The sequence below is a fragment of the Vicia villosa genome, linkage group LG7 (genome assembly GCF_029867415.1).
Source record: "Vicia villosa cultivar HV-30 ecotype Madison, WI linkage group LG7, Vvil1.0, whole genome shotgun sequence".
NCBI classification, from domain to species: Eukaryota; Viridiplantae; Streptophyta; class Magnoliopsida; order Fabales; family Fabaceae; genus Vicia; species Vicia villosa.
Genome location: NC_081186.1, coordinates 1,406,769 through 1,434,233, shown reverse-complemented (window position 1 = coordinate 1,434,233; position 27,465 = coordinate 1,406,769). Strand labels below are relative to the sequence as shown.

The following is a 27,465-nucleotide window of genomic DNA, read 5'->3' as shown; positions in this document are numbered from 1 at the left end:
CAGAAGGATGGCTCAATCCTATTTACAGGCAAGAGGAAGAACAACATTTATAAGACAGATCTGCAAGATCTTATGAGTCAGAAGGTGACTTGTCTTATGTCTGTTTCTGAAGAGCAGTGGGTCTGGCACAGGAGGTTAGGTCATGCTAGTTTGAGAAAGATCTCTCAGATTAACAAACTGAATCTTGTCAGAGGACTCCCTAATCTGAAATTCCAATCAGATGCTCTTTGTGAAGCATGTCAGAAGGGTAAGTACTCCAAACCTGCATTCAAGTCTAAGAATGTTGTTTCTACCTCAAGGCCATTAGAACTCTTGCACATTGATCTGTTTGGACCAGTCAAAACAGCATCTGTCAGAGGAAAGAAATATGGATTAGTCATCGTAGATGATTATAGCCGCTGGACATGGGTAAAATTCTTAAAACACAAGGATGAGACTCATTCAGTGTTCTTTGATTTCTGCATTCAGATTCAATCTGAAAAAGAGTGTAAAATCATAAAGGTCAGAAGTGATCATGGTGGTGAATTTGAGAACAGATCCTTTGAAGAATTCTTCAAAGAAAATGGTATTGCCCATGATTTCTCTTGTCCTAGAACTCCACAGCAAAATGGGGTTGTAGAACGAAAGAATAGGACTCTTCAAGAAATGGCCAGAACCATGATCAATGAAACCAATATGGCTAAGCATTTCTGGGCAGAAGCAATAAACACTGCATGCTATATTCAGAATAGAATCTCTATCAGACCTATTCTAAATAAGACTCCCTATGAATTGTGGAAGAATAGAAAGCCTAACATTTCATATTTCCATCCTTTTGGATGTGTATGCTTTATTCTGAACACTAAAGATCATCTTGGTAAGTTTGATTCCAAAGCTCAAAAATGTTTTCTTCTTGGATATTCTGAACGCTCAAAAGGCTACAGAGTATACAATACTGAAACATTGGTTGTAGAAGAATCAATCAATATCAGGTTTGATGATAAGCTTGGTTCTGAAAAACCAAAGCAAGTTGATAATTTTGCAGGTTGTGATATTGACATATCAGAAGTTGTTGAGCCAAGAAGCAACGCATCAGAAGCAGAGCTCCTCATAAGCAAAGAACCAGAAGATCAAGTATCAGCTTCTCTGGAGGATCTAAGTATTTCTGAAGAACCATCTGTCAGAAGATCATCCAGACTCATCTCTGGTCATTCAGAAGATGTCATTCTTGGAAAGAAGGATGATCCAATCAGAACAAGAGCATTCCTTAGAAACAATGCAGACTGTCAATTAGGTCTTGTATCTTTGATCGAGCCAACTTCTGTTGATCATGCTCTAGAAGATCCAGACTGGATAATTGCTATGCAAGAAGAACTAAATCAGTTTACAAGGAATGATGTTTGGGATCTTGTTCCTAGACCAGATGGATTCAATATAATCGGCACAAAATGGGTCTTCAGAAACAAGCTCAGTGAGAAAGGTGAAGTGGTAAGGAACAAAGCCAGACTGGTGGCTCAGGGTTATAGTCAGCAAGAAGGGATTGACTACACAGAAACCTTTGCACCAGTGGCCAGGTTAGAGTCTATTCGTCTATTAATTTCTTTTGCCACTCAACATAACATCACTCTCTATCAGATGGATGTTAAGAGTGCCTTCTTAAATGGTTATATAGATGAAGAAGTTTATGTCCATCAACCTCCTGGTTTTGAAGACTCTATGTCTCCTAATCATGTTTTTAAACTAAAGAAATCATTGTATGGATTGAAACAGGCTCCCAGAGCTTGGTACGAACGCTTAAGTTCTTTCCTTCTAGATAATGGTTTCACTAGAGGAAAAGTGGACACTACTCTCTTCTGTAAAACCTTTGAAAAGGATATTTTAATTTGTCAAATATATGTGGATGATATTATTTTTGGAACATCTAATGCTACACTTGGAAAGGAGTTTGCTAAGTCTATGCAGGCTGAGTTTGAAATGAGCATGATGGGAGAACTCAAGTATTTCCTTGGAATACAAATAAATCAAACATCAGAAGGAACATATGTTCACCAAACCAAGTATGTGAAGGAACTTCTGAAGAAGTTTAATCTTCTGGACTGCAAAAAAGCCAAAACCCCTATGCATCCAACATGCATCCTAGGTAAGGATGAGGTAAGTAAGAAGGTAGATCAGAAGTTATACAGAGGTATGATTGGATCTCTTCTATATCTGACTGCTTCTAGACCTGACATTCTGTTCAGTGTTTGTTTGTGTGCTAGATTCCAATCAGATCCTAGAGAATCTCATTTAACTGCTGTTAAGAGGATTCTAAGGTATCTGAAAGGTACTACTAATGTTGGTTTAGTTTACAGAAAATCTAAAGAATACAACTTAGTAGGATTCTGCGATGCTGATTATGCTGGAGACAGAATTGAAAGAAAAAGTACTTCAGGAAGTTGCCAATTTCTTGGAAGTCACTTAATCTCCTGGTACAGCAAGAAGCAAGCAACCATTGCTCTATCAACCACAGAAGCAGAATATGTCGCAGCTGCTGGTTGTAGTACACAGATGCTCTGGATGAAAAGTCAGTTAGAAGATTATCAGATATTTGAGAGTAACATTCCTATATTCTGTGATAATACTTCTGCTATATGTTTATCTAAGAATCCTATTCTTCATTCAAAAGCTAAACATATTGAGATAAAACATCATTTCATAAGGGACTATGTTCAGAAGGGTGTTATTTCTTTAAACTTTGTTGATACAGACCATCAATGGGCTGATATCTTTACAAAACCCCTAGCTGAAGATAGGTTTAAGTTCATTCTGAAGAACATCAGTATGGATTTATGCCCAGAATGAGAAGATGAGAAGTTCTCATGTATGAGTATCTTCTGAAATGAATGTGGAACATTTTTTTTAATCAGAAGTTCTGATTGAATTCTTTTAGAAATTATGATTCGGTTATTACTAACGTTTCATTGTCTAAGTTGATTCAGAACCTCTTTTAAAGCAAAACAGCTGTTACGCTTTATCTCGGGATGGTAAACCTGTCGTTACTATTCATGGATATGCGCGCGTGCAGTTGAAGGGACACCGACCATAGGTAACTGTGCTAGTCACCTCATTCGTCTTTATTATCTCTCCTCGCGTCACGTAACATTAAATGCTTTTCATCATTCGTTTCATTTTATTTTCCTTTAAATACTCTTCAAAATGGTTTTTGGTTTCCTATCTCCTTGTTCTTCATCTTAAAATTTTTTTTCTCTCTCTCTCTCTCTCGGTTTTCCTTTCTTCTCTCAAAACCTAGCGTTCACCTCAAGCCTGTTGAAGCTCCATGACTCAAAGGCGACAGATCTCTGTGCATCTCGGGATGGCTCTTCTAATACCGCTCAAGTCAGACTCTTCTTTGATGTTGTTATCAACTTTCATCCAAAGACAGAAGACTTTCTTGAGTTGTGGGAAGATAGGCTCAACGTCTATGTTGAGGGAAAGCCCGTTTGCAACATTAGCTCTCTGTCTGTGAACTGTCCCTCACTTCCTCCTTGGTTCTGGGATCTCTCCTACAGTGGAGGTTTCAGTCTGGAAGACAAGAAGTCCTCCGGGATTCTTGATGGGTTGACACAGAGCGTGTCCAGCTAGGGCTCTGTTTTTAATTTTTGTAGTGATTTCCTTTTTGGAAATCCTTTTTTGTATTTGCTAGGAATGTTTCTCATCTTGTTAAACATAGGAACCTTTTGTAATATCTTTTGATTATCAATGAAAAGTTTCCTTGTGTTTTACATTCCAGTAAATGTTTTCTTTTGTCGTTTTATACATCTGGATTTTTTTTTTTTTTTTTTTTTTAAATATTCTTTTTGATGTTATGACAAAAAGGGGGAGAAAGATAAATGATAAATGATTTGATTAAATCTATCAGTTGCTGGGTAAAGGCTCCCACACATTCACTAACAAGAACTGCAAGTTCTATATGGTTTAAGTGTTTTGCAGGTACAGAGAAGTGAAGTGAATCTTCAAAGCAAACACCAGAAGCAAAACCATGGAAACTGAAGCAAGCTGAGTGCTGTCAAGCTTCAGAGATCAGAAGCAAGAAAGAAGAATGAATCAGAAGCACTGATAATAGAATTTGAATATCATTGTCTATCCTGTTATGACAAAATTCTATTTGATCTGATACACATAATGTTATGGCTCTGATACATTATTTGCTCTGATACATGTTTTTAGCCTAAATGCTCTGATATATTTGGCTCTGATACATATCATGTATTTGAATATACATTTTATGTTCTAACTCGTTCATGCTGACTTTTGTCGTTTAGTTTTTGTTCTGTAACATTTCAGGATGTAGAGATGCTCAGATGATGCTCTGGTACATTCAACAATGTTCTGATACAAATCTAGCATGAAGTGATGTTGGTAGACATTCAAAGTTCTGAAGCTATCCGAGGGAAGCAAAAATCAGAAGATGTGAATGTTCTAAAAGATCCAGAAATTCAAGTTCTGAAGCTGTCCTGAATGGAAGCAGAAGTTAGAAGCTGTGAATGTTCTGAAGATCAAAGAAATTCAAGATCTGAAGCTGTCCTGAATGGAAGCAGAAGTCAGAAGCTGTGAATGTTCTGAGGATCTAAAGAAATTCAAGTTCTGAAGCTGTCCAATGGAAGCAGAAGTCAGAAGCTATGAATTCTCTGAAGGCAGAAGCTTATATGATCGTCTCTACCGAAATAATCAGGGAAGTCTTTTATCAAAGTTCTTCGAGTATTTATTTCAGGGGGAGATTATTTATCTCAGGGGGAGATTGTTAATCTCAGGGGGAGACATATTCATATGCTTATGCTATAGCTGTGTAATTTGTCTTTTGCCGTCTACTCTTTCTGATCGCAAATTCATATCATTTATATATGTTTTTGTCATCATCAAAAAGGGGGAGATTGTTAGAACAAGATTTGTTCTTATCAATTATCTTAGTTTTGATGATAACAATAATATGAATTTTGCTTAAGATAATATGGTACTCTAATCCAATGCAATTTCCCTTTCAGGAAATATATAAAGAGTACGCATAATTCAGCGCTCAGAAGATGTGTCTCAAATGGTTCAGCATGCAACATCAGAACATGGTCTGGCAAGACATCAGAAGATGGTCGAAGCAGAATCAGAACATGGGTCTATGGAAGCATCAGAAGAACATGAGATCAGAAGCACTGAAGATCAGAAGATGGTATCACGCTCAGAAGCACTTCAAGGTCAGAAGATCAGAAGATGCTGTGCACCAAGCTGTTTGACTCTGATGATATTCAAACGTAGTATTCACAAACATCAGATCAGAAGGAAGTACACGTGGCAGACTACGCTGACTGACAAAAGGAACGTTAAAGCTACTAAAGGCTACGTCAGTAGACACAGCGTGAACAAGGCTCGAGGTAGTTGACAAAAGCGTATAACATTAAATGCAAAGCTGTACGGAACACGCAAAGCATTAAATGCATTCAACGGTCATCTTCTCAACGCCTATAAATATGAAGTTCTGATGAGAAGCAAGGTTAACGATTCTGCACCAAAACAACTCATATCAAACTTGCTGAAACGCTGTTCAAATCTAAACTCAGAATCTTCATCTTCATCGAAGCTCACTACATTGCTGTTGTAATATCTTAGTGAGATTAAGCTTAAATTGTAAGAGAAATATCACAGTTGTGATTATCGCTTTTAAGAAGCATTTGTAAACTCTTGAATAGATTACATTAAGTTGTAAGGAACTAGAGTGATCAGTTGATCAGTATACTCTAGGAAGTCTTGGCAGTTGGCTGAGCAGGAAGTCTTGGCAGTTGGCTGAGCAGGAAGTCTTGGCAGTTGGCTGAGCAGAAAGTCTTAGGAGTGAACTAAGCCTAGAGTGATCGTGTTGATCAGTAGACTCTAGAAAAGTCTTAGGAGTGAACTAAGCAGTTGTTCCTGGAGTGATCAGGTTGTGATCAGAAGACTCTGGAAGACTTAGTTGCGGCTAAGTGGAAAACCATTGTAATCCGTGCGATTAGTGGATTAAATCCTCAGTTGAGGTAAATCATCTCTGCGGGGGTGGACTGGAGTAGCTTCGTTAACAGCGAACCAGGATAAAAATAATTGTGCATTTTATTTTTATCGCTCAAGATTTTAAGTTACACTTATTCAATCCCCCCCTTTCTAAGTGTTTTTCTATCCTTCAAGAAGGATCCGGTGCGTTAAGACATACGCGTTGCCATGGTCCTTCACCATCTCAACCATCAGTTCCATCCGCGCGCAGATCCAACGAGCTATAGCTGCAGGTGCGCCATGAACAGCCATACATGCGCCACACCGGATCGACCTGCTAAGTTTCTAATTTTTTTTTATTTTTAATTGCATAACTCTTTATTTATATTTATATATATATATATATATTTTGTTTTGTTTTGTTTTTATTTATTAATAAAACTTTATTTAGTTTTCTAAAAACCATTTTTTTCTTTTTTATCATAATAATAATAATAATAATAATAAATATTTTATTTTAAAGTTATTTCATTTAGATTATTTTTAATTTACATTTAAATTACTTAATTACTTTAAAAATCCATATTTATTTTATTTTAATCCCAAAATTATGAAAATTATTTTTACACTCGATTTTATTTTTCTATCCTGATTTAATTAATTAGGTCGCGAGACCAATAATTAATTAAAATCATATTCCCTTCGAATCCTGATTAGGGTTCACAAGAAATAACCCTACACTGAGTATTTTTGTTTTGTGTCTTCTTTTCAGGGTTATCAACATGGTTCACTCCGATAACGCGCCCGATCAAAAACCCAAAGCTAAGTACCTTATCTTTAAAGCATATTTTATTTTCTTTTAAAATCAGGGGTTTGTCTTGCCTTCACTGTTTCTGCCTTGCCTTTTTCAGGGTTACCCCGAGGCTTCCCGCCAACCATATCAGATCAAATTCGAAGCTAAGTGTCCTTTCTCTATTTTACTTTTAATTTCATTATTCTTTTTACTTTTATGGTTAATAAAGTTCGCCTTCGAACCGATAATGCACTCACTCTCTGTTTTCTGTCTCTTCTTTTTCCTTTTCAGGGTTTGTCAAATGCCAAAGTTACGTCGTTGGTAACCCTAAACCCTATTTTATTTTATGGCTTTTAATTATTACTTATGTCAAACCCTATTAAGGGATCCGCTGGTTACAATTTCCCTCCCCCATATCTGTTTTGGTTATATTATTTAAATGCGTGGTTAGTAATCCTAGGGAGTGCAACCTTTGAATTGAACATAGAATCACTAATTTTACAAGATAATATATTCGAATATGATCACGTGATTGATGCACACACGCACACTTTTGGGTAACCTCTCTATTTCCTTGTTGCCTGTTGCCTTGTTGCCTTGTATTTTGTGCAGAATAGCCATTCCCTCGAATACGAGGATACCTCAGCCATGTTGCCTCGATTAAAGGTCATGGTCCCTAATGATGCTGCCTTCGATACACTAACATGACCTCGACCCTCGGAAGTTGCCTACGGAAAAGGCTGAGGTATCTTCTGGTTGCCTACGAAAGGCTATTCTGATCCTTCCCCTTAGACTACCTGCCTCTCTATGGCATGGGTCAGTCTTTGAGCGAATGATAATTCGATGACCCTTCTACCTCCAAACGAAAGGCTTCCTGCCCTCTTATGGCAAGGACTGACCCTTTCATTCTGAAAGGCTAAAAAGAGACCTATCATCTGAGTTTAAGGTAATTGCCCCTAATTGCCTTGCCATGCTCTATTTTCTATATTCTTTCTCAAAATTCTTCAAAAAACTGGCTACGCTCATTTTACGAGCTAAAGTCCATTTTTTCCTCTTTCATCTACATTTTCTGAAAACGAGCAAGCAAAGCAATTAAGAGCCCATGGAAAACCATGGATGCAAAGGGTGCCTTACACCTTCCCTTTGCATAAATTACCCCCCGAACTTAGATTTCTTTAAAAGGTTTTTTTCTGTTTCTTTTAGCCTTTCTGAATTTGTTTGGATAAAATAAAAGTCGGTGGCGACTCATGCTTAACCGCGACATTTCGATCGATAAAAAGTCAGTTCACCGTATTACAATAGCAATACAGTAACATGTTGCAAACATAGCGATATAATGATATAGGAATCAACTATCATATTATAATGGTTTCATTGTTTTCTAATCATAGGCCGATACAGTAACATGAGAATGAATTGACGCTACAGTATTAAACCAAATTGCATTCTCAATTTAACTCATTGTAGTGACGCTATAGTATGCAATATAATAATTGTTTCTCAAGATGTCGCTATAGTATGCATTTTCAATCTCTCAATTTCACAAATATATCAATTCCAAACACAATCAATCATCATATATTAAGGATTACCCATCAAAACCTAACAATTTCAAAACCATAAAATTAAGGATTTTAACCTAAACATGTTTCTACCCATTGACTCAATCATACTAACCCATAATAATAAGGATTCTCCCACTTACCTTGAATCAATCTCCTTCTATCTTCTAGTTTCTCCCCAAATCCTCTTCTCTTCTCCTCTAGCCACTTTTTTCTTCTTTTTCCCCCAAATGAGTTATAACCTCTGAAACCCTATTTTCCTTATTATCTCCATTTTTAATGGGCTTAACCCACAAATCAATTTGATATTTTATTTCTACTACTTAGGCCCAATTAGTTATATCTCTCTAATAGCTTAATTAACCCATTAAACCCAATAAACACAATTATACACAAAATTAATTAATTCGATTAATTATTATATCTCATAACAATTAAATAAATAATAAACACACAAATGGACCTAATAAAATATACCCCTTATTACTCAATGTCTCATATTTCCGGTCTAATCTTAATTACTCGGAAAATTCCCAAAACGCTAAATATTAACTCATTAACATTTCTAATACTAAAAATATTAAAATTTTCGATTAAGTATCGATCCGCTATCCCGAACTAATATCGACTAAATCGTCCCAAAACGCAAAAATTTCAATAAATATCACCAATGATTAAATTAAGCAAATAATTATTTTTCGGGCATTACAACTCTCCCCCATTTAAAAGATTTTCGGCCTCGAAAATTACCTCATACAAACAACTCTGGATACAATTCCTTCATCTTATCCTCGAGTTCCACAGTGATATTTTCATCGGAAACTCCACTCCATATCACTTGCACTAAAGCAATCTCCTTACAACGAAGCTTTTTCACCTCTCGATCTTCAATTCGCATAGGTGATATTTCAACCGTCAAATTATCTCTTACTGGAACATCATCTAATTGAACAACATGTGATGGATCCGCAATGTACCTCCTCAATTGAGACACATGGAATACATCATGAATATTAGAAAGTGACGGTGGCAATATAATCCGATATGCCACTTCACCTACCCTCTCCGAAATCTGATAAAGACCAATGAAACCCAGCGTCAACTTACGCGACATCAAAACTCTACCAACACCCGTTATTGGCGTAACTCGAAGAAACACGTGATCATCCTCCACAAACTCAAGAGCCTTCCTCAAGAATCCTTTTTCTCAAATCCGCAACATCTAGAACACAAACTCGATCACGACACCTCATGACACCATTCTCATCCATAATGCCACACGTAAGCTTCAAAATACCAAGTTTAACACATGAAGACGTCGTCTTACAAACCAAACTCAAATCTCTAAATTGCTCCAACAATTCCAACTTTCGATTCATCAACATAGACATATGCAATGATTTCCTACTCAATGCATCGGCTACAACATTCACTTTTCCAGGATGGTAATTCAAACCAAAATCATAATCTTTCAAGAATTCCAACCTATTCTTTGCCTCATATTCAACTCTTTCTGATCGAACAAGTATTTTAAACTCTTGTGATCACTATACACATCAAATCTCGATCCAACAAATAATGCCTCTAAAGCTTCAACACAAACACAACGGCGACCAACTCTAAATCATGCGTCGGATAATTCCTCTCATAAACTTTAAGTTGCCTTGAAGCATAAGCTACCCCTTGTCGGTTCTGCATCAAGACACCTCAGCTCGAAATTACATATCCAAGGAAACTCACTTCCTTCACTAAACTCACACTTAGAACACTTAGCAAATAACTTCTTCTCTTTCAACACCGATAACACGATCCTTAAATGCTCATCATGATCATCTTCACTCTTAGAATCAAGATATCCCCAAGAAATGTTACTTCATAGAACCTTCTTTCTTCTTCATCGGCAAAATAGACGCACCCTACGGCTAAACACTCCGACGAATGAACCTCTTCTCAAACAACTCCTCAAATTGACTCTTCAACTCCTCCCTAGCCGCTTTACACACTACCAAGTTAGTAAGACAAGTCTATCTCGTCCAATACAATCCCTTCTCCTATCTACAATAGATTAAGGGTGATCAGTTCCTTAATTTGTTAATAGTAGCCGACAACCATGATGAAACATAAACCTCCATTACTAAACTATAATAGTGTTCCTTCATAACTTGTACTCGAAATCACCTAAAGCATTAAGGCCCAAAATCTCTCTTAAGGTTACAGTTACTTGATTTAACTCCAAACAGTTCATACTAAGATTCTCATCAAATTGATCTAATGGAAAGCAAACTAAATCAATCCCAAAATCTCTACCAAAGATACTCAACGGACAATTTAGACACACATAAGAAGTAGAAACAAAACCCATAGCAGGTGTATCAATAACCATACTTCTACGCATATCAGATAATACAAGATCCAATCTTATAGCGCAATCTAAAGAAATGAAAGAATGTGTTGCGCCGGTATCAATAATAGAAATCAAAGGTGTACCATTAATAAACCACGTACCTTGGATTAACCTATCATCGGTGGTGGCCTCCACACCAGACAATGCAAACACTTTTCCCTTTGCTTGCTCCTTCTTCGGCTTATCACATTTGGTACTAATGTGACCTTGCTCACCATAATTGTAACAAGTCACACTCGAACTAACTCCACACTTGTTTGCCTTGTGACCAATATTGCCACACTTGAAACATGTCACAAAATTCTTACCATAATCAACAGCACGATGACCTTCAACGCCACATTTGAAGCACTTAAGTGGAGTAGAAGTTCCTCCCCCACTTGGCTTCTTGCCAAAACCAGATTGTTTCCTCTTGTCATCATACGGTTTCCCACGATCTTGACTTTTTCCCTTCAAACTCTTGTAGAAAGAAGCACCCCCCTACTATCCTCATCATAGATCCTACTCTTGTTAACCAACTCAGAGAAACAGGTAATCTATTGGTAGCCAATGGACTTCTTGATATCATGTCTCAAGCCATTAACAAACTTTAAGCATTTAGATCTCTCAGCATTAGCAGTATTGTAATAGGGACAATACTTGATAAGCTCTTGAAATCTAGCAGCATATTCAGCAACAATACCATTTCCTTGCTTCAATTCAAGGAACTCCACCTTTTTTTTTCCCACGACAATCTTCCGGAAAATAGTTCTCCAAGAAGACATCACGGAAAAGGGCCCGAGTAACCTGAATGCCATCTTCTTCATATCTCATGTATTTCATAATAATAAATACTCATGTATTTCATAAATGATCATGTCGCATATCATAATCATATCTCAATAATAATCCACAAGACAATATAACGTCATATCCAAGATATTCAGCACTATGGCCTCTCAAAAACAAATAACAAAACATACATGTTCACAAGATAATATCATAATACATATCCAAAACAAAACATAAGTTCAACAAACGCGAACGCTCTCCGGCTAAACCTTGCAAGAGTTACTAAGCGTCTGAACCTGGACGTTACCAACAAAGGGCAACATTCAAACAGAAGGGTGAGAATTCAAATCATTATGAAGGACGTATAATAAAGTATAATGATTTAATTAACAATCATAGGAATTCATCATACTTTGCATAATCATGTAAATAACATTATCCAATATATTTCACATTTTCAAGTATATTACAAACTCAATGGTTTGATATTCAAAAGAATCCAATACTATTATTCCAATATCTATAATCCAAGCCACGCTTCCGATCCGGACAAGATCAAAGCCAATACGCCTATTTCCAATTAAGGATCACGTCTTCTACGCCTATTTCCATTCAAGGATCAACGTCTCTTACTATATGAACCCACAGTTTCACCGCTTCCACCATAAAGCCGACCATGCTATGAATGTATGTACAAATACCAATAATATATGCAATTAAGATTATCTCATCAACCTTAACTTACCGCATATCACGATAATCCAACTTTATGAATTATCCTCCAATTGTACACAACATTCACAACACATATATATTATTCACATATAAAGGCCAATAATCAATTACGATCCACTAAATCCAAACAATGTTATTCCCATTAATCACCAATTCTGAACATACATATACTCACAATTGCAAGTCATTTACATAATCACGCCATTATTAAATCACTTATTTTCAACAAGGCCACTTTTATTGAAAAGAATATTGCGCTAGTTTTCTAATACTTCAAACGGGGACTCAAACGGGGTTACAATTTAAGAGATATGAATTGTTAAAGTTCCAACGAAAAAGTAAACACCGACATCATACACTGACAACTCTAAACATGTCAGAATTACTCAAAACAAACAAAAGTATGACTCTTAATAATTCAAACAACCATGACAACTTTATTGACAATTCTAATAACTCTATTACAACTCTAACAACTCTATTGACAACTCTAACGGAAAAGAAAACAACTAAAGTTAACTAAATGATCCAAATATTTATCTCTAACTCAAAACTTTTACAAAAGTTCTTATTAAATTAATTATACTAATGAAATTATTAAATATTAGTTATACTAATAAAATTATTGTATGTTAGTAAAATTGGAAACATAATTAACGATACTCTTTATGCAAGCCACAGTAGACAACAACTCTAATATCTATACACACATACATAAATCAATATGGTGCCTATTATTAATAACTATACTAATGAAATATTTAAATATATATTTATATGAAAAATTAATGATACCATGAAGTATATGTATGTAAACATAGCAATACAGTAACATGTTGCAAACATAGCGATATAGTGATATAGGAATCAACTATCAGATTATAATGGTTTCATTGTTTTCTAATCATAGGCCGATACAGTAACATGAGAATGAATTGACGCTACAGTATTAAACCAAATTGCATTCTCAATTTAACTCATTGTAGTGACGCTATAGTATGCAATATACTAATTGTTTCTCAAGATGTCGCTATAGTATGCATTTTCAATCTCTCAATTTCACAAATATATCAATTCCAAACACAATCAATCATCATATATTAAGGATTAGCCATCAAAACCTAACAATTTCAAAACCATAAAATTAAGGATTTTAACCTAAACATGTTTCTACCCATTGACTCAATCATACTAACCCATAATAATAAGGATTCTCCCACTTACCTTGAATCAATCTCCTTCTATCTTCTAGTTTCTCCCCAAATCCTCTTCTCTTCTCCTCCTTCTCCTCTAGCCTCTTTTTTCTTCTTTTTCCCCCAAATGAGTTATAACCTCTAAAAACCCTATTTTCCTTACTATCTCCATTTTTAATGGGCTTAACCCACAAATCAATTTCATATTTTATTTCTACTACTTAGACCCAATTAGTTATATCTCTCTAATAACTTAATTAACCCATTAAACCAAAAAACACAATTATACACAAAATTAATTAATTCGATTAATTATTATATTACATAACAATTAAATAAATAATTAACACACAAATGGGCCTAATAAAGTATATTCCTTATTACTCAATGTCTCATATTTCCGGTCTAATCTTAATTACTTGGAAAATTACCAAAATGCTAAATATTAACTCATTAATATTTCTAATACAAATAATATTAAAAATTTCTATTAAATATCGATCCGCTATCCCGAACTAATACCGACTAAATCGTCCCAAAACGCAAAAATTTCAATAAACATTACAAATACTAAATTAAGCAAATAATTATTTTTCCGGGCGTTACAGTGCTTGCTCTGATACTAATTGAAATTCTGGTTTTAGATATGTGATGTCGAATAAGATGTCACAACACAATATCTGAGCACTTTCACAGTTACAAACAAGTTGATATCAGCGACAATAATAATGCAAAAAGTAAAGTACACATCGATATGTTTACCCAGTTCGGAATAATCCTTCCTACTCTAAGGGCTACCAAGCCAGGGATGAAACTAATATACGATAGTATCGATTCGAAGCTAAACATTCCTAGTTTACACTACTTACTTAATCACTACCCTTCCTAAGACTTCTACCTAAGACTCACCTAGGTATGAGGCCCTCCTCAAATCCCCTCAATCACAACGCCCTATGACAAAATAATAGAAATAAGAAAATCAGAAGACACTCTTCCAAGACACACATTCCTCGATGCTTAAAAGCTTACGAGGATGAAATACTCTCCTCGCTTAACAGCTTCGGAGATCACACAACATTCAACACCTACAGGTTTGTGAATGTACACATATGGACCTTACAGAGAAAGAAGGCTTCCTTAGTTACACGCCGCGCACCATGATTAGGATTAGCCGAACTCTTATAGATCAGTAAACGCCATCAGGAATGGGCTTGGGTCAATGTTCTAGAACATTCAATAAAACTATCAGGTAAAGATTACAATCCATCAGGCACATGAAAAAAACAAAACCCTAAAATAGAAATGGTCACTCTGTTTAGTTTCAGAAAGTGATGTTAAGGCATCTGCTTAGACATCTAAGCAAGAGAAATATGTTTTACCAAAATTATTGCCAACACAAACCAACATACATTTTCGATTTCTAGTTTTATATATTATGAATTTGTACTAAGTTAATTATAATATGAGGTATCAATTCTATTTATATATTATAAATTTGTAATAAGTTAATTATAAGATGAAGTATCAGATTTATTTATATATTATGAATTTGTAATAAATAAGTTATAAGATGTTCTATTTACTACTAAAATATTGTTGCTTATAAAATAATAGTTTAAAACTACATTTTTAATATTGATTTGAATTTTTTATGAGAAGATATTATTTTAAAATTTTTTCATATAACTATTGTTTAAATATTTTATAAATAAAATAAATTTAAAAGAAATGTGTAATCGAACACCATCAATTAAAAAATTTGATGTGTAAATAAAAATTCAAAATAAAATAGAATACACATAAATTAATATAATTTATTCGAGATTAAAAAATAACTCAAAAATTAGTTATTATGTAAAAAACAAGATAATTAATTACAAATTTACTAAAAAAATTTATTCTAATTCTTTTAATAATTTTAAATGTTTACAATCAATATACATATTATAGATTTAATTTTACAACGACCATGCCCTTCGAGGGGGTTTTGACACAGATATTGACTGTGTCTGAGTTCCATTTCTTTGAAAAGATTTTGGCCTATCTGATCAATAATAAAATGAAGACGGCTTTAGAGGCCGGAGTAAAAGACATGGCTGTCAAAGCCATAAGTGAATAATTACATACAAAAGGGCCTGGGGCACATTTCAAACCAAAGCCCCCTGACACTATTTATGATGATGAGCTTCTGGGATTCAAAAAGGATCCAATCACATCAAATTCAAAGATGTTGGCATAGGACCCCTAACTTTGAGTATTTCGTCCTATATTATTCATACTAGAGCCAGACCCTTGTATTGGCGAAAAAGTTGTCATTGTAGGCTGCGTATATGTGGAAGGTTGGGCTTGGGTTACTACATATGACAAAATAGGCCCAGTTTGTGCATTTGACGGTATGTCCACTATGCTCGAGGAATGGGGCACGGTCGTTGAACTGTTCGTGGCCATAGAACCTGTAGATGCATGTATGGCCTGTGAACTAGGGATTGTAATTGTTGCATCAGTCAAACGTGCAACAACCGTGCCTGATCCCCGTCTGTGGGGAGTTTTGTTCCCCACCATGGCTAGTTGTGTTAACCATCCTTCTTGTGTATTTTATTTTGGGTATTGGTTGGTTACTGTTAGCTATTTTACCACTTCTAAGTTTCATACAACAGTAACAAAGGTACACTCAAAAGATTCACGACGAAAGATAGTTATTCACACAAAAAATGTAAGTTGAAAACTTTAACACAGTCCCACTAGACGTGCCAATTTGTTTACCCTAATATCTGGTAAACAACCGCTAGTCTTCCAAATTAAATATTTTGATAATTTACACGATCGACTAGATTGATCCTAGGACATGTGTCTATGTTTTTATAATTATGCTTACAATGAAACTCATGTTTTGACAAAATACTTCTTTAATGAAGATATTAAAGCTTTTCTTGAAGACAATAACTTAAAGCCAATAAATAACAAAAATACAAAGGTAAAGTAATTCGATTAAAGAAAGTAAATGACTGGAATATCAAAGACTTCGACTAGAATGTACAAGAAATATAAGGGATATGTAAAAGATTTGTATTACTAAAATAAATGACTTTGAAATAAAAGACTTGGTGTTTCTATACGTACATTCTCTACAACTCTTTTCTCTAACACTGGTACTTTGAGTATTTTGATTAATTTGTACAAAATGAACACCCTGAATCCTAACGCTAAGATTCTAATTTATACTAATTTAACCCTAACGATCTTTCTTCAGAAACATGCCACGTTCGACATTTGCATGACTCCTTCGAATATCATACTTCCATGTGTCTTTATGGATAAGACCATCCATTTCGAATTCAAATCCTTCCTTATTCGCAAGCGCCAAGTCATCGATGTATTTTAATCAAACGACTTTGAATTTTAAATCTGTTAATGAATATAGCTTTATTCGAATCTTTTGATCTTAAAATGTTTTGCCAATTTATAACCTTACTTAATTGAAGCCCAAAGCATAAAAATACTTCGTTCACTTCGACCCCAACTCATGTCGAAATTACCAGTTAATAGAGTGCGTCCCAAAAATGCATTTTTAATTTTTAGAGGTATTTTTGAAATTTTGTGTAGTACTCTAAAAAAATATGGGCTGGGTTAAAAAATCTCCATATTTTTTCAGTTTCAACATACACCCATCAAACTTTTCCCGAATCTTCTTTTGTTGTTGTTATGGGCTTGTTTCTTTATCTCTTGTTTACTAAACTTTATTCCTAATTTTTTCTACACGCACCTCTCTTTGTAACATGTTTTTTCTCCTTTTCAAAATGGTTTTAGATAGACTTAGAGGATAGAGATAGGTTCTATATTAGATGGTAGATGATATAGTATGTAATTTATTATATCTAAGTAAATAAATTAGAAATTTAAATTTGATGTAAATTCAATTTTTGTTAAACTCTTACTTTCTATGTTATTAATTGTACTTTATTAACTTTTAGACATTTTAATTTATTATGTAATATTAATACTATATAGTCTTTTTAAGAAATTTGAAATAAGCCTATCAATAAAAAAATGTTTATTTTTTCATATTAGTTAATTATTCTCTTCTTTTTCTTAAATTTTTATAATTTAACAAAATAGTTCATATCAATTAGAATTTTCATTAAAACTTAGGTCACATAAAATGGTATCTACAGATTGTATATTAAGAAATTCTACTGAATAATGATAATAATGATAAAATACTCGAATTTCCTGCTGAAATTATTCTGCAGGTATACCTGCGGATTTTCCTGAGGCCTTATAAAATAAAATAAATTTCCTGCAGATTGAGCTTTTGCAGCAAATTCCGCAGGAATACCTGCGGATTTTGCTGCGAAATATATATTTTAAACAAAATACCTAACAAAAATATAAAATCCGCAGGTAATTTCGCAGGAAACTTTCCTGCGGATTTTCCTGCGAATACTTATTTTTAAAATACAAAATCCGCAGGTAATTCCGCAGGAAAATTTTCAGCAAAGTTACCCTCACATTTAACATATTTCAATATTGTAATTTATAAAAAAAAAATTACTCATTATTTTTTCTATTTTATTAATTATTTTTATCATATTTTTTATTTAGTTTAATTTTTAATCCTAATTTTTTCTATGTTATAAATTATTTTTATGATAAATTTTAATTAATTTTGACTTTTTATTTGAATCTTAGTTTTTAATAACATAAACATTTTGATATATATATATATATATATATATATATATATATATATATATATATATATATATATATATATTTAATTCTTCAACTTATATTTTAATAATAGATATGAAAGGTTTGAAAACTAAAATTAAATGACTATAAAAAATTGGAAAAAAAATCTACTAAAAATCAAAATTAAAATATGTATAAAAAGTTAAAATTAACTATAAAATATTTATGTTTGAATATGTTAATATAAAAATGTGTTTCACTAATTTTTTTTATCTAATTAAGTTTTAATGTTTATATAAAATTTGTTAATATAAAAAGGGTTAATGAACTTTTTAGTCCCTCTAAATATTGCTGATTTCGTTTTTAGTCCTTCAAAAATTTTCCTTTAAGAAATCGTCCCTTCAAAATTTTTCATCTAAATTATTGGTCCCTAACGTCAAATTCGCTAGAGATTAGCTACGACTTTAGCCACCGATTAGCTACGAAATTTGACGTTAGGGACCAATAGTTCGGAAGAAAAATTTTGAAGGGACGATTTCTTGAAGGAAAATTTTGGAGGGACTAAAAACGAAATTTGAAATATTTAAAGGGACGAAAAAGTTCATTAACCCATATAAAAATGAGGATAAAAAAAATATTATTTATTAAATGAAAAGCGATTAATTTTATGTGTTACTATTAAATTTTAACAAAGAAAAAGTAATCAAAGGACAACAACAATAACGCATAAGCGCTTTTCCCAAAAGCTCCAAGGGAAAGCTATTTTTTTCTCTCATCAACCTAACAACAACAACAACAACAATACGCTCAAACTCTTAATCTAATTTTTCAGAAAAATCGATAGAACAAACAACCAACAATCGGACTCAGTTCTGTTTTGGTTCTAGTTTGGAGGTTTCGACTCAATGCAGAGTTTGGATTCGAGCAGAGCTTTTTCACGGTTAAGATTTTGCATTCGAGCCAAGTTTTCGGTACAGGTTTGTTTCGATTTCGAATCGAGTTTTGTTTCATTTCAGAATTTGATTTACGTTGTTCTGTTCAGAATTGATTGCGTTTTGGAATTCTTGTATTTTACAACTCAATTACGGGTTCTACTACAGTTTGATTCTGATTCGATTTCGGTGCAGATTTTGATTTGAATTAAAATTAAAGCGAGTATGCAACATCATAAAGCTAAATTGGATGAGAGCTTAGCGGTTGAGATGAAGAAAAATGCAGATTTCGTCCTCACCCGCAAGGTGTTCGATGAAATGTCCCAACCGGATTCTTTATTCTTTTTGCTTCAGTTTTGATTTTTCTTATACTGTGATGTTGTGTTGTTGGTGATTATGTTCAAATCGCAGATTGTGAGTTTGTTATGATGTTGTTGTTATTGCCATCTTGGATTTCAAATAACAATGTATTTATCATTACATGTTTTTACATGTTGTTAGGAAATAATGATAGGAAAGATGAAGCAAAAACTTATTAGGTGGAGTTGTTTCATACGTAATGGTATATAGGTGAAAGTACTTAAGAAATTGAGGGAGTAATTTGATTTATTCATGAAGTACTTCTTGTTTCTTCATGGAGTTAAATAATAAGATAACTACGTTTTTGGTTGCAGGTATCTCCATCTAAAAAGTTTCAGCCTTCAAAGAATGTTATTGGCTTTTGTACTTTTTATATGCACTCACATTTAGTAATCTGAATTTTAAGGTTGCTGTCATTCTCATTCTATGAAAGCTCTGAATCTTTTTATGCAGACAGCATTTGAGGCGAATCTACACCGCGAGATTTCTCAAATTTTGGCGTCGTGATTGGAAATACTGGCGGCACAGCGGCGGGAGGTTTTTCAATTTTACTTTTAGATATAAACTCCATAATTTGTTTTTACGTTATCTATATACTTGTACTGAAAATTTGTTTTAGTTAACATTTGTTTTTCTACTTTACTCTTAGATATATTTTGATTCATGTTATGTTATAGTTAAAATAAAATATCAACATAAAATTTGATGGGATTATATAATTTGAAATATTAAGAGTAAATAAATGTCCGAGGAACCATATTATCATTTTTCATGTTCCTTTGATGCTATGAACTATGCACATTGAAACCGTTATACCGAAAATGATAGTGAAATGGATAACACATCATCCAAGAGTAGCTCATCTTTGCAAAAGCAGTTAATGGTGGGTTTACTACATCCCAAGGCATACAAGCCATCAGGGTATGTAAAAGTGAAGGGAGATATAACATTCTATTATAACTGCTGTTAAGAATTTGTAAATTCACTATTTCTGACAGTAGTTTCAGTGCCTCTTCACACACCGACACTGAGGTTTGTTAAATTGGATATTTAATTTTTTTTATTAATTTAATTAATTGTATTTGATGTTAATTAATTGATTAATGAGATTAGTTTAATTACGGTGCATAGGTTAATTAGTGAACAATATAGCGGAAATATTGAGTTACAACAACCGAGTCCCGTATCAGTTCTTGAATTGTCGTTTTACAAAGACGACTCGCCGTGTTCACCATCTCCAGTAATGAAAAGATGCTTTGAATATAAAGGTCAGTAGTTTTGTTTTGTTCTTACTTCTTACATACATAAGTCGTAATCATTGCTTCCTCGACGTTAATACCATTTTTATTTAGCATTTAGTCTAATACATTTCACTCTTATTTCCAGCTACAAAGACTAATCCATTTAATGCTGGAAAGCCTATCATCATTATTTGAGTCCTCGGCCACGGGTGATCTGAATTTGCTTGAGTTCTCTGCAGAGTTTCTTGAAGATCTTATTCCATCTTTATGTAAAATCCGCAAACTATCAGACATGTTTTATCATCTTAATTATTTATGCAAGTACTGAGGTATCATTTATCAATGTAATGAGTGATCTTTATTGTATACTGATAACAGTGTTTTGGACTATGATGTGCTTAACTTGGAAATGCCAACACTTCCTGTTGTTGGAATAATGATAAAAGCTGGAATTAAGATCGTAATTTATAGGTACCTAAAAACTTATAACCTTATCTTGTATGTATCATATCCTCATAGCTTGTGTAGTTATGACCTTTAATTGATAATTTTGTAACTGCTATTCGCAGCACAATTCACAATGTTATTTCACGTTCTTCATGCTTTCCTTCTCTCAACCTAAATTCATATAAATTCGAACTAGGTTATGCTATTCGCTTACTCATTACTTTTCAAACTTGTTCAGTTCAATTATATTCACTTGTTTGAGATGGAAATGTCTGGTTCATTGGCTGCAGGTGGAGGTCAGGGAAGTCGTGGAGGAGTACCTGAACCCTTTTTGATTCCTCATTTGTTTATTTGGCCTCATGGAGGAACAGCTGTGTTTTTGTCTGGTTCTTTCACCGGGTAAAAACTTCAATTATTTCATCTTTGTGGTAGTTTTTTGTTATTATTTTTTGTTTATTGCATGCTTGAGTTAGCTTAATTATGTTATTTGTGTATCGCTAGTTATGTAGCACCAATACCTCTGAAAAAAGGCGTGTCCGTATCGATGTTGGACACTTGTCCCGACACTTGTGATTATGTTTAATTTATTCATTTTTTTTAATTATTACCGGTGTCACCGTGTAAGTACCTCACACTAATTGACACAGAACCAATCAATTGTATGCAGCCTGAGTTTGTTCGAAGCGGTGGCCACCGTACTCCTCTGCCGTAGAGTCCTCGAGTTCCTATGGAGTTTCTGTCAAGGCCATCGTGTGCTTCAGCTCTTGAAGTCACAAAGGCTATTGCACCAGCTCATTCTCAACCACCTATTTCATCATGCATGCCATCAAATGGTTCTATTCCTGAAGAAAACAGTATCTACTCTATCTCTGAGGAACTCTCAATTGTGTCTAAGAATCAGTTTTCCTTCGCTTCTTCTGCTACTTCACAGCTTGTCCTTGAACGCATTATGTCACACTCTGCTAGAGGTGTTCACTCTTTACTAATACTATCAACAAACACATACATATCTCAACCATGAATATTGTCTTGATTCATGTTTACTTGCTATAGCTTACTAAACTGTTTCTTCGCTTCTCAGGCGGTGTTGTTATGTTTACTAGAGCACTTCGTTTATACCAACGTCAAGGAAATCAATGTGCTTTGCCCTGAGTCAAAGGTGGATCCTAAGTTCCTTAATATGATGGGGGGCTTTATACCTATGGAAACAGTGGTGAAAGGTAAGTCTGCATATCTTTTTGTTATTTGGTGTGCCTTGGAAAAATAGTGCTAAGCGTTTGTACTTTCTAGACTCTTAAATCCCTGAGTTAATAATTTAGTGATTGGTCTATACTTCTTATCATGTATACATAAATTTTAATGTGAAAATATTTTAACCTCTCGAAGGGGATTTTGAGTTCATCATGGATGAAAGTAAAGCGGTGATTGCCTATGGATTATTATAGAAAGTACCTGCGGAATTTCCTGCGGAACTTCCTGCCGTGGGGACCTAAAACCGCAGGAAAAACCGTAGGAAATGTGTTTCATGCGGAAATTTAACTCAAATCTGCAGGAAAATAGAGTATTTCTAGTAGTGAGAGTAAAAAGTGAAAAGATATTATATCCAATCAAGATCAAATAGAGTGAAAATCGTTGTGGACGTGGACTCTTAATAAATGATTTTAATTAGATAAAAGCACTCAATTTAATATTTAAATCATAAACTTTTACCTTTGAAGAATCATACCATATATAAATAAACAAACACAAATACGTATCAAAATAAATAATTATGAACAAGTTTCTATAAGTTATCTTTATAAAATAAATTTTAAATGATTTTTATATATAGGTTAAAAATATAATAAGTGTGAGAAATAATCTTATAAGAACGTGGTTGCTTAAGCATTTATAAGTGAGAGAATCTACTCAACTATCACCTTAAAATTTTAGGTACAAAAATTATGTGTCTTCTACAAAGATATATTACTCAAAAGAAATTCACAAAAGTAATAATGCTTCTCGCTTTCTCGCTCGACTATCTCCAATTATTGTGTCAACAATATATACTAAGTTATTTTCAAAAATTATAAAAATAAATTCAAAAGTTTTAAAAAATATCATAAATTAGTTTGATAAGAACTATTAAACAGTATGACAAAATTTATGTTAGTAGATAAGTTTAATAAACCAATCAAAACATACCTTTAGTCTTTTGAGATGAGTTAATGTGATTAAATCCGAAAGATTGAATCGAACTATTTTCAATTTTTGTAAAGAAACGTCTAAACGAAGCTTGAATATTTTAATTATCTACAATATAAGAAAGTTAAATGCTCTGGAAAAGACCGAACTGCCCATTTGCTTTGTTATTAAGCCACATGGCTACCTTCTTTGCATTCCTTTGCTTCTTACATTTCCTATCTGTCTTCAACGTCTCAATCTCTGCTTTTTTGAAACTTTACTTTTTGGAACAAACCAAAATCTTTTCTCATTGCTATCTTTCTTGAAAACACAACTATGTTGTTTCCTTTACTCAACATGTCTAATCATTTCATTACCTAAAATCTCAAACAACTATCTTTCTCTATTATCTTCATCTTCCACCTTCCTCCCTCCTCCTTCCTCTAATATCTTCGCCTTCCACCTTCCTCCCTCCTCAATACGGTGTTGTCTTTCATTTTGAATATCTTCGTCTTCCACTTACCTCCCTCCTGCTTCCTCTAATATCTTCGCCTTCCACCTTCCTCACTCCTCAATACGTTGTTGTCTTTCGTTTTGAACGCACCTGCTATACATGGCTCGACCGATGGAGAAAGTTATGGACATCAACGACACCAAGAATCTTTGGAAAGTGGCTATCAGAGTTATCCATAAATGGAAGGTAGTCTCCAACAACAAGGAGCACTTTGAGATGATCTTTCAAGACAAAGAGGTAAATGAAAATTTCTGTTAACCCTTTCCATTTGTGTTTCAAAATAGCTTTACATCTAGCCTTTTTGTTGTTTTGTTGTGTTATATATTTTGGTTATAAGTTTTTTTATTTGGGTTTTTAAGTTTGTCAGTTGTTGTGTTGTTGTTCGTATGGTTTGTCATCTCCGTTGAATGCTCTTTGTTTAACCCACGTTCCTTTTTTATTACATTGAGCCTAATATGTTGTTTCAGGTGTTCCTTTATTTACGTTCCTGAAGTGATCCTGTTTTTGGGTTATTGAATCATGTCTTTCTAAAATGTTGTCCTCGTGTTTCATTATTTGTGATATGAATGTTTAACATGTTTTGGTGCTAACCATCACTTTTGTATTTGTGATATGTATGTTCAGGGGTGTAATATTCATGTAGTTGTACCAACTACGTGCATGGCCGCGTACAATGAGAAGTTTGAGGTGGACCACACATACACTGTCTCCAACTTTTCAGTGCAGCCAAATAACTTGGTTGTTAAACCAAGCACTCACAAGTTCTTGGTGAAATTCACTGGAGGAACTTCTGTGAATGATGACAACAAACACGACATACCCCCCATACAACGCAACTTCACCAGTTTCTCTGATATTATGACCGACAACTTTAAGAAGGATGTCCTGATCGGTAAGACTACACGTCGTGTTGTTTATAGTTAGGCTTTTATGATGTTGTTCATTTTCTTATGTTTATCGTTTTCATTCTGCACTTAGACGTTATTGGCGTGATCGATGCTATTGGGTATCAACAAACTCAAAGTGGTGGAAAAAAATTGCAAGTCAATTTTGTACTCAGGGATGCAGCGTATGTCGTCTATAATTTTTCTTGATTTTTACACATTTCTAATTCGCGTCTTTTAACCATAATGTTGTCCGTTTATCAGCAACAACACAATGAACTACACCCTCTGGGAGGACTATGCCAAACAGTTTTTCAAGTTTAGCAAGGAAAATTCGTCAACATCTGGACCAACTGTTGTTTTGCTTAACTATGCAAAAGTTAAAGAAGAGGGTAAGATGTTTTGTTTATTTTTTTTTTGTATTTGCGATGTTTTGGCGATTTTTTGACACATTTCTTTTTTATGTAGGCAAATACCCGCTTTCAGTTACAAATACATTCCATGTTACCAAGCTCCACATCAATCCAAATTTGCCTTCAGTAAAAGACTTCATTAATAGGTATATTCCATGACGATTATGTTCTCCCATTCATTCAGTTTTTCTTGCCATGATATGATTGCTTATTTCATTTATCTTATCTCTTGATGCAGTTTCTCAAAGGAAGCTTTGCGTTCCGTTTCAAGCTAGCTCATCTCCCACTCTCAATAATACTCGCGCAACTCGACTTCTGACAATGGGAGACAGAGTGACACTTAAAAATTGCTTAAAGGGGCTGTTGCTCTGCCTATGAGTCAGATTAAACAACTGTGCAGGTTATTTTACTGATTTTGACAATGATTAATTTGAAGCAATTCAATGAAGCAGATGATTTGTTATAACCCATATTTATGCGTTGTTGCAGGATACTTTCTGTGCTACGGTTTCAAAGACAAGAAAGCTTATCGCTTCTTCCTATGGATGGTACTACCGGTGCTGCCATGCATGCACCAAAGCTGCGCGTGGTGATATACCTCCATATGAATGTGATAATCGCCATTTGATTGAAGCGGAAATCTATAAGTATGAATGTTTTAGTACGTTTATATTTGAACGATCCAACGTCATACTGATTTTATAGTTATTTAACAATTAATTGTTATCCAACAACAGGTATAAGATTGAAGTTGAAGCTTTCCATCTTGACACGTCTTGCAAATTGATTTTCTAGGACAGGGAATGCAACCAAATCTTAGGTATTTCAGCTGCTCAAATGTGCGACACAATGATACAGGTTTAAAGCTTATTCAACTTTTTTAATTACTGATAGTTACTGTCGCGCTATGAAATCCTTAACATAGTCTTTTTATTTTATAGGATGGTATCACAGATCCGTTGGAATTTCCATTAAATCTTGATGCAATGTTAGACTTGGATCTGGCTTTAAGAGTTAGATGGCAGCCCAGTTGGGACAGCTGCTCTGTTATTATGTTTGTAGATGACAAACCGTTTGTTAAACAGTTCGGCACTCCTTGGGAGCCTACATAAGTAACACTTGACCAACAACTCCAACTTCCTTACTATTTACATCCTCCTCCTCTTATGCTGAATGTATTTATCTCTAAAAGGCTAACGTCACGATTTCTGAACCCTCCGGAACAAAGCTGCCAGTCCAGGTCATCTCAGTTATAAATACATTATAGTTCAATAACGCTTTAAACTTCAGCTGGATTATTGGTCTGAATGATTATAATACGAGCACATGTGTTTATGTTTCGCAGATAAAAGAGAGCGTTGATGAAGCTAATACTGTTGCTGCTGATGATTGTGACATTATTACGGTACGAATCATCTAATACGCTCTTCATCTATTCAAAACACTCGCGACAGTTTCATAATTGTTGATTCTTTCTTTGGATTATGTGATTGCAGAATCTAGAGATAACATCCAGACATAACCCCGATCCGCAAACATCCACTGCAAAAAGGCAAAACCACGATGGCTCAAGCGAATCGACGACCGTGTGTGATGGAGAACTTTCTTCGACAAAACTTAAAAAGATCATTAAGTTGGAGAAGAACAAATAGTTGTATTCCTGTACTGACACATCTTTTTGTATTGGCATGTACTATTTTGATACCGTGTTATATGCTGCTATTTGCGAAGCCTATTTAGTATTAAATGATAGGATTATACTCACTGTGTAATTCGTATTTTGGGAAGCTTAAAACTCTATCTTAATTGCTAATCATCTTAAGTCATTTCTTTTACATTATATATTGGTCTGCTTATGTTTAGATTTCTTTGCTTATCATGTCTCTATATTCCAATCTACCCACATTATGTCACTTTCAGAAATGGAGGTTTATGATATCAGTTTGGTTAAATATTATATATCTTTAGGTATTATCTACCCAATCTACCCACAATTCTCTGCTTATCAAATATCTATATTACCATCTATATTCATAAGATTTAACATAACTATGACTGCTTATCATATCTCTATATTACCATCTATATTCATCATGTGGAACAGAACTATGAATAGTTATTTCACCAATAAGCATTCGCAACAGTAGATAACCTTGAATTATAATTTCATTTTCTTACTCAAAAACAAAATTCACAAAAATATCAAATAAATGCTTTTTTTTCTTTAACATGTATTTACTAAAATAATATCTTACTCAAGTGGATATATTAAACTACCGTACGATGCTGTCCCACACCTTCTCAACTCACTCTCCCAATACAGTTTTTAATTGAACCTTATGTAACCACTACAAGGCTTATCTTACATTATGACGTTTTGAAGGATATGATGTG

At 34.0% G+C, this 27,465-nt stretch overlaps 1 protein-coding gene and 2 long non-coding RNA genes across 23 annotated transcripts; all 3 read left to right on the top strand.

Annotated features, from left to right (window-relative positions):
• The first annotated feature begins 18,824 nt into the window (after window positions 1-18,824).
• Window positions 18,825-24,538, top strand: LOC131620261 (uncharacterized). 21 transcript variants are annotated; one of them, XR_009289023.1, is made up of 9 exons: window positions 18,825-19,094; window positions 19,245-19,355; window positions 19,863-19,946; window positions 20,541-20,677; window positions 20,796-20,919; window positions 21,029-21,121; window positions 21,388-21,496; window positions 21,765-22,065; window positions 22,179-22,498. XR_009289023.1 is itself a non-coding variant. In XM_058891267.1 (9 exons), exons 4-9 carry the CDS (start codon window positions 21,060-21,062, stop codon window positions 24,404-24,406), a joined length of 693 nt encoding a protein of 230 aa, XP_058747250.1. In that variant the 5' UTR covers window positions 18,825-19,094; window positions 19,245-20,677; window positions 20,796-20,919; window positions 21,029-21,059; the 3' UTR covers window positions 24,407-24,538. The 21 variants fall into 21 exon arrangements, 2 of the variants coding, with proteins under 2 accessions (XP_058747250.1, XP_058747249.1); XR_009289026.1 differs by adding an exon at window positions 19,551-19,611 and having other exon boundaries at window positions 19,863-20,677; XR_009289025.1 differs by adding an exon at window positions 19,551-19,619 and having other exon boundaries at window positions 19,863-20,677.
• Window positions 24,528-25,017, top strand: LOC131620263 (uncharacterized). The gene is made up of 3 exons (XR_009289028.1): window positions 24,528-24,666; window positions 24,799-24,843; window positions 24,923-25,017. It is a non-coding gene; the product is annotated as an uncharacterized LOC131620263 (long non-coding RNA).
• A 544-nt stretch (window positions 25,018-25,561) lies between these two features.
• LOC131620262 (uncharacterized) lies at window positions 25,562-26,911 on the top strand. Its single transcript, XR_009289027.1, has 5 exons — window positions 25,562-25,718; window positions 25,809-25,929; window positions 26,013-26,311; window positions 26,417-26,476; window positions 26,568-26,911. It is a non-coding gene; the product is annotated as an uncharacterized LOC131620262 (long non-coding RNA).
• Window positions 26,912-27,465: the final 554 nt, after the last annotated feature.

Coding starts and splice junctions, on each gene's coding strand:
- LOC131620261 (XM_058891266.1), top strand. CDS start 21,060: ATGCCAACACTTCCTGTTGTTGGAATAATGATAAAAGCTGGAATTAAG. Junction 21,122..21,219: donor ATTAAGATCGTAATTTATAG/GTACCTAAAAAC, acceptor TGCTATTCGCAG/CACAATTCACAATGTTATTT. Junction 21,294..21,387: donor TTCATATAAATTCGAACTAG/GTTATGCTATTC, acceptor CATTGGCTGCAG/GTGGAGGTCAGGGAAGTCGT.